The 7,372-nt window shown below is 43.5% G+C and overlaps 2 protein-coding genes across 2 annotated transcripts; both read left to right on the top strand.

Annotated features, from left to right (window-relative positions):
* Positions 1-118: 118 nt before the first annotated feature.
* LOC109640091 (inosine-uridine preferring nucleoside hydrolase-like) lies at positions 119-3,230 on the top strand. The gene is made up of 8 exons (XM_020103904.2): positions 119-464; positions 1,059-1,239; positions 1,324-1,503; positions 1,739-1,850; positions 1,933-2,069; positions 2,175-2,252; positions 2,320-2,436; positions 2,535-3,230. The coding sequence occupies exons 1-8, from the start codon at positions 442-444 to the stop codon at positions 2,685-2,687; spliced, it is 981 nt and encodes a 326-aa protein (XP_019959463.1). The 5' UTR covers positions 119-441; the 3' UTR covers positions 2,688-3,230.
* A 3-nt stretch (positions 3,231-3,233) lies between these two features.
* LOC109640092 (inosine-uridine preferring nucleoside hydrolase-like) lies at positions 3,234-7,110 on the top strand. Its single transcript, XM_020103905.2, has 8 exons — positions 3,234-4,195; positions 4,856-5,036; positions 5,137-5,316; positions 5,562-5,673; positions 5,762-5,898; positions 6,001-6,078; positions 6,687-6,803; positions 6,895-7,110. Exons 2-8 carry the CDS (start codon positions 4,857-4,859, stop codon positions 7,045-7,047), a joined length of 957 nt encoding a protein of 318 aa, XP_019959464.2. The 5' UTR covers positions 3,234-4,195; position 4,856; the 3' UTR covers positions 7,048-7,110.
* Positions 7,111-7,372: the final 262 nt, after the last annotated feature.

Here is a 7,372-nt window from a genome sequence, read left to right as displayed (position 1 = left end):
TGAGGAAAGTCCCCAGATTCTACAAAATCTAAGTTTGTCTTATCTGATGCCATGAAAACACAGGAATGTAGGTCTTTCTCAACACTGCTTTTATTGTCAGTCACTCACAAAAAATCTCTTTGATTGTAGGGTAGACTACACACAAACAGATATGCTGTGGCTCGCAGCGAGCTACAAGAATGTGTTTTTAATTATCTTTTTTCCTTTCATGTAAGTCTGAGTAAACAAGGGAGTCATTATTCAACAGAAATCAATAAATATAATCTCCACTGACAACCAAGAAAACACCAGATAAACAAGTTTCAAGCACTTAAGTGTCGAGTTTCAGTGTGAGCCTCCCTGCTGCAGTTTCAAGCGAAGACGCCTGCTTTATGTGTTTCTGGGCTCTGAAAGGCAGCTCCTCTGTTCAGTCCCTCAGCAGAAAGTGCAGACCTAAGAAACATGAGTCAGGATCAAATCCCCAGGTAAGGATTTTACATTTTATCGTAGTTTTAGAACATTCATTTAATGGAAATTTAGCTCTGAAAAAACCAACTCTGGGTTGTTACCTTCTATTTCTGTCGTTTACAGGTTTAAGTCGACAAAGTATTTAACTTTAACTCTCGTAGATGTTAAGCTCATGAAAGTTTTGTGATAAAAACATGGCACACAGTTTGTCAAAAAAAGACGTTTCATATTATTCTACACGATAGATTCCAAACTTTGTAAAGATATATATGTAATAATAATAACTTTAAATAACTCAATTTTGAGATACTCTTTATTGATAGATAGATACGATTGGTAAAAAAATGCTGTATGTGTGTTTCTCAGGCTTCCTGTATCGCACCACCTTCAACTCTCTCAGCCCTTATCAAGCAGTAGAACAGGTTTTGGACCTGGTTGCATAAAATGTGTTTGATCATTGTCACGTGCTTCGACTCATTGTATCCTCAGGCTGTCAGGAAAACTGCTCCGATGAGCCGCTGCACACCTGATATTAACTGAAGAGGAAGAAAGTGTAGAAAGTATGAGTTACCTCTCCTCGCATGTGATGTTTTTCTTCTTGCTCAATGTAGGATGAAGAAGAAGTTGATCATGGATGTGGACACTGGTGTGGATGATGCTATGGCCATCATGATGGCCCTCGCAGCCCCTGATGTGGAGCTCCTGGGGATCACGTGCTGCCACGGCAACACACCCCTGGAGAACGTGCTCAAGAACACGCTGCGCGTCCTGAAAATCTGCAACAGGCTGGATGTAAATATGTTAATGAAGAAATCAAGCATCTGAAATGTAGTGATGACTTCTTGAATGTGAAGTTGAACTTGTCCCATGACACAGGTGCCCGTGTACCGAGGCTGTGCAGAGCCCCTGGTGGCTCATAAACGCCACGCTGGAGATTTCCACGGGAAGGACGGACTGGGTGATGTCCCGGATCCAGACGCTCCAGGTCTGCAGCTGCTGCAGAAGGAAAAAGCTGTGGAGGCCATAATCAAGATGGTCAATGACAACCCAGGAGAGGTGGGTCAGCGGTAAATCAACAAGACTCACCTGTAAATCAACAATTTTATCCAAATATCATTAAACCATTTAGCGTTTGGCATTAAAAATACATTTCAACTAAAAGACTCCAGACGACCATAAGGATTTGCTCCCTGAAGTCTCATTTCTTTGATCAGTTTCCTCTCTCCTGTTTGAATGAAAAGGACATTTTATCTTCTCATCTGTTGTCCATACTTTCTTGGACCGTGTACAGGTGAGTCTTGTTGCCACTGCGCCCCTCACTAACCTGGCCATGGCGGTGAAGCTGGACCCCTCCCTTCCTGAGAGGCTGAAGGCGCTCTACATCATGGGAGGAAACACCGAGTGTGCGTTGTCATGTGTGATTTTATCTTTCTCTAAATGTTAGCTCAGTGTTTGTCACACTGATTTTGATTTGTGTGTGTGCAGCCAGGGGTAACACCACAGTGTGTGGAGAGTTCAACTTTGTGGCTGACTCTGAAGCTGCCTACGTCGTGTTGGACCGCTACACCTGCCCCACCTACATCGCCACCTGGGAGTTCAGCTGCAGGAGCAGTCTGCCATGGGTCTGTCATTAAACACCAGCTAACACGGGTCTCTATGGAGCATCCTTGACGACCAGAGATGCTGAGCATGTGACACTAATAAGAAAACATATCTTTCTCCCTCAGTCCTTCGTTGACACTTGGCTGGCCCAAGATACAGACAAGGCTCGTTTCATGGAGAGGATTTCCTGCCACACCAGGAAGGTACGAGAGTGTCCCAAACAAAAATTCAGAATTAGTGTTGCTGTTAATTCGTTGTCTTGAATCGCAGATGGTCCAGACGGAGCGGTATCAAAAGGAGCTGGTGTCAGGACCTGGGTTTAACTCCTGTGACACCTACGCAGTGGCTGCAGCCATCAGCGACACTCTGCTGACAGAAAGCGAACAGGTGACATTTTATACTTTTTACTAAACTTTTCTAGCAAACAAATTCCAAAAGTGGTTCAAGTATGAAGCAGATGTTCCAGCTTCACTTTCCTCGTCCAGGTGGCGGTGACGGTGGAGCTGGGGGGGACCTACACCCGAGGCATGATGGTGCTGGACTACATGGAGCTGCTGAAGAAGACACACAAGGCGTTCATCATGAAGACGGTCGACCTGGAGAAGTTCAAGCAAATGTTGATGGATGCGTTGAAGTAACATGGATTTCTCAGAATGTGCTTCAGTGTTTTAAAAAGGAAAAAAAAAAGTTTACGGTACAAATGAAACGTATATAAACTACATGTGCTGGCTCAATAACTGACCCTCTTCTTCTTGTAATTCTTCTATATTTACATTCATTGTTCAAAGCATAGATTGCCTGTAAAGATGCATGAAATGACAGCAAAGTGAGGCCAAAGTATCTGTATCGCCCCCTGGTGGCTGGTTCATATGAGGGATATTTTGGCTTAAATTACTGCATTGTGGGAGGAAGTGGAGACACGTCAACCATCTTTACATAAAGTCAGTGGTTCGACCTAAACTTTGACTCCAGTATTAAATGCATTAACGCTGCAAGATCTGCAAGAAAAAGTGTTGCATGCTGGGGAATAGTTTATCATGGGTTTATTTAAACATTTTCCAGCCTGAAGGCAAAATGAACACTCTTCTCATGTCTTCCAGCAGTGACTCATGAGGCGTCCAATGATGACTGGAAGCTTTCAAGTTGTAAAATAAATGAAATTATTAAATAATTGAAATTAATGAAGGAGTCTAAATCATGTGACTCAATTCAACTCTTTTTAAATATGATCATCATCTTTTGTAGTTTGGATAAAACTCCAGAGAAGGAAGACAGTGGAAGCAACATGGGCGTCTCACCTTTTTCCATCTGTACTCCAGTTTAACACAGAATTCTTTCAAGCCTGGAGACGTTTACTGTACTTTCACTGTAGGTTCACACCGGGTGAGGTTTCAAACCCTTTGGTTTGAAGAAAGAACCTGTAATTGAATCCATCAGGGACATGAGGCAGGTTTGAACAGGATCTGTGAAGCAGACAATTATTGCTGATATTCAGATTGGAACAAGAACAAAATGTCTCATTTTAAGGTTTGAATGTCGGGATGAAGTGATTATTGTGAAATACTCGGTTGCATTACATTTCTGTGGTATTCAAATCTCCACAGCTTCTCAAACGGAGAGGTCTGTCAGTGAGATATGACATTCACAACAATGTCCTCGGTTTCAGTCAAAAGGCCAAAATTCTTCACATTGCATTTCTGTAACTTTGGTCCATGTCTCTGATCTGTATATGAGTCAAAATTAACATGCACAAAATCTCTCTATCTTCTTCAGTAGATCAAGGAAATCACATTTATTCAGACGTATTGTATCCTGGCTGCACATGTTAGACATTGATTTAAACCTTTCTGCAGAAAAATGCATTTAACTCTCTGCATCAGCAGCAAACAAACTTTTAAATTCATTGTTCTGCGTTATTTCTGTCAGGCCGACAGATTCCAACTAATGGAAAATCAAATGAAACTAGTCTGAATGCTCGTAAAACCTGATGCTACTTGTATGCCATCCTGCTGCTTTTGCATAGGCCAACACCTATTTGTCTCTGGCCTTTATAAGGCAGCTATTCAGGATGAAGCAGTCTGTAGGTTGAAGCAGTCCGCCGCTTCCTTCTCAAGCAGTAAAAACGCTGTCAGGATCCACTGAGCAGGTGAGGATTTTACATTTGATTCTAACTTCAGACCAAAAACAGGAATGATTCACATTGCTGGAATAAGATTATGTTCAGTTTCTGTTTGTTTCAGATGTTTAAGAAGTTTAACACTTATACCAGGGTGTGGTTTGTCTTTTGGGGTTTGGTTTGAAGTAGGGTCCCGCACCTTTTTACCCGGGGCCACAAAGTCTCCTGACTTTACCCTCCTCAGCCCTGCCCCACTTCATGTCTTAGCGTTTGCTGCACAGACAAATATTGTATTTTACTTATAACCTGAAAGTGCAAAGATACATCATTTATTTTGTATACTGTATGTAGCAGGTTACTTTCTCAACGCTGTACATTTATATTAATAACGTGTTTCAGATGGAGCACAGCTTGTCCTAATCTGTCTCGCATGTGTTGCCCTGGGCTCCGTCCGCCACTGTAATTAAATCGTGAAAAAGTTTTGGAATGCCATCTTACACAAAATGCCAGAGACTGTTGTTTATCATGTCACTCCCTGTGGTCTAGAATCCATTCCAATGAACAACTGAACCTTTCAGCCAAAATCCACAATCAACTATCTGCAGATCTGATTATTAATTATCTGGTTATTGAAAGTAAGTGTAGGAAGTGTAACAGAAACTACTTCTCTCCACATGTTGTTTGTCATAGGATGAAGAAGAAGTTGATCATCGATGTGGATACTGGAGTGGATGACGCTCAGGCCATCATGATGGCCCTTGCGGCCCCTGATGTGGAGATCCTGGCCATCACCTGCTGCCATGGCAACACGCCCCTGGAGAACGTGCTCAAGAACACGCTGCGCGTCCTGAAAGTCTGCAACAGGCTGGATGTAAGTTTGAAAGACAACTGTGTGGGAGCCGTCGTGGTTGGTTGGCTGAATTTCCCCCATGCATGATATTGTATGAAGCATGACCTCTCGTACCCTGTAGATCCCGGTGTATCGCGGCTGTGCAGTGCCCCTGCTGGCTCCTAAAAGGAACGCTGGAGATTACCACGGGAAAGACGGGCTGGGCGACGTCCCGGATCCAGATGCTCCGGGCCTGGATCTGCTGCAGAAGAGGAACGGGGTGAAGGCTATGATCAAGCTAGTGAAACAGAACCCTGGAGAGGTGAGACACACATTCTTAATTTCCTTTAATTAGGAAAATCCTGATTTAATCAAATACTTGCTTCTTGTATAGTGTATAGTGTGTTGGTAGGACTCAGACTTGTGCTTTGTCTGCATTGCCATTAAATAACTATCAGTCATCCTTTAGTTACCATGAGTGGAGAGCCGGTGTCACCAGTTTCTGCAACAAATCAATTAAAACATGATACAGGATGCAACATGTCTAACTTTGCTGCATCCGTACAGGTGACCCTGGTGGCCACGGCCCCCCTCACTAACCTGGCTGTCGCAGTGCAACTGGAGCCCTCCTTCCCTGAGAAGCTGAAGGCCCTCTACATCATGGGAGGAAACACCAACTGTACGTTATTTTCACTAGATTGTGAAAATATACATTCAATCTGCTGTATTCTACATTTTGTTGCATGTCTGTTTATGTGTGTGTGTAGCCAGGGGCAACACCTCTGTGTGTGGAGAGTTCAACTTTGTGGCTGACTCTGAGGCTGCCTACGTCGTGTTGGACCGCTACACCTGCCCCACCTACATCGCCACCTGGGAGTTCAGCTGCAGGAGCAGTCTGCCATGGGTGAGGCTGCGGAGATCAACCTGAGGAGGGGCTTTAACCCTTCACTGCTGGTGTTAACACAACAGAATCATTGTTTGAATCTGTGTGTCCCCCCCCCCCCAGTCTTTCTGTGACCAGTGGTTCGCCTCAGGCTCAGAGAAGGCTGTCTTCATGAAAAAGATTTCCAGCCTTTCGATGAAAGTAAGTGATATGAGGAGAGAGATGGTCGGACTGTGCTGAAACACGCACGAGAACATGAATGCATTTCACAAGATTCCCTCGACTAAAAGATTATTAAAGCATTGCATGTGTATGCACAAGTAGAAGCTATGCAGTGTTCTCAGAGGAGTAATCACGCACTCAGCTGGGCCCTTGGAGGTTTCTGGCAGAAGGGAGCACCACCAACTAATAAAGTTTGACATATCATACACACACACGCTATTTGTGCAAGATGGATAAACACCCACCTGCAGCTGTCTAGCTCACCTGGTAGAACATGTGGCCTTGTGCAGTGGCTGCAGGTTTGGTTCTACATGTCTCTTTCCATTTTACACTTATCAAACAATCAAAAAAGGCAAAAATGCCGTAGAAACCCCTGCATGCAATAAATGCTTTTTTATTCAATGTGAGTTTAAATCTTGTCTGACTAAATGAATTTTAAAGAAGCAATACCCAATGCAAACACTCCGCAGCTTAAAGAAACTGTATGGAGCCATCTGAACAAATAGCTCAGATAAATAGAAGTGTTTGGAAACAGTGAGGAGTCTTATAAAATGATATAAAGTGATGCTGATGTGTTGCCTCTGCAGAAAGCTCAGTCGGCCGAATATCAGAAGGAGATCACAGCAGGAAAAGGCTTCAACTCCTGCGACACCTATGCTATGGCTGCAGCCATCGACGACACAATCATAACAGAGAGCGAGAAGGTGAGCGAGGGGCCGCTGCCTTTTTATTTGCACAAATCATCTCAGCTCACATCACTTTCCAACAATGGTCTCCCTCATGTTCTTTGTGCAGGTGGCGGTGACGGTGGAGCTGGAGGGGAAGTTCACCCGGGGCATGATGGTGCTGGACTACATGGAGCTGCTGAAGAAGAAACACAAGGTCACCATCATGAAAAAGGTCGACCTGGAGAAGTTCAAGAAACTGCTCATGGATGCTCTCAAGTAGAAAGATGCTGTAAGAAGTGAATCTGAACGATCAAAATAAATAAAAATGGCTCCTCTCGTAAAATATCACCTTTTTTTCAGCTTTGGCAATTAAACACAAAATATATTGGATTTATTCCAATTTTCCTTCAAATATCTTATTACCTAGCAGAGGCTGGAAACAGTGAGGGCACAAGTTCAAATCTTATTAGACTCTGAGTTTATGAAGTTTACCGCACAAATCAAATAATTGAGAACTTCACGAGAGGAAGATGAAGCTCAAATAGCTCAGTCTGTTGAAAGACGACCGGGACTTCTGCAGACCAGAGTTCAAATCTTGTCTGATC

Source organism: Paralichthys olivaceus, chromosome 24, assembly GCF_024713975.1.
Source record: "Paralichthys olivaceus isolate ysfri-2021 chromosome 24, ASM2471397v2, whole genome shotgun sequence".
NCBI classification, from domain to species: domain Eukaryota; kingdom Metazoa; phylum Chordata; class Actinopteri; order Pleuronectiformes; family Paralichthyidae; genus Paralichthys; species Paralichthys olivaceus.
Note: the sequence above shows the minus strand (reverse complement) of the source record. Positions and strands in the feature narration are given on the sequence as shown.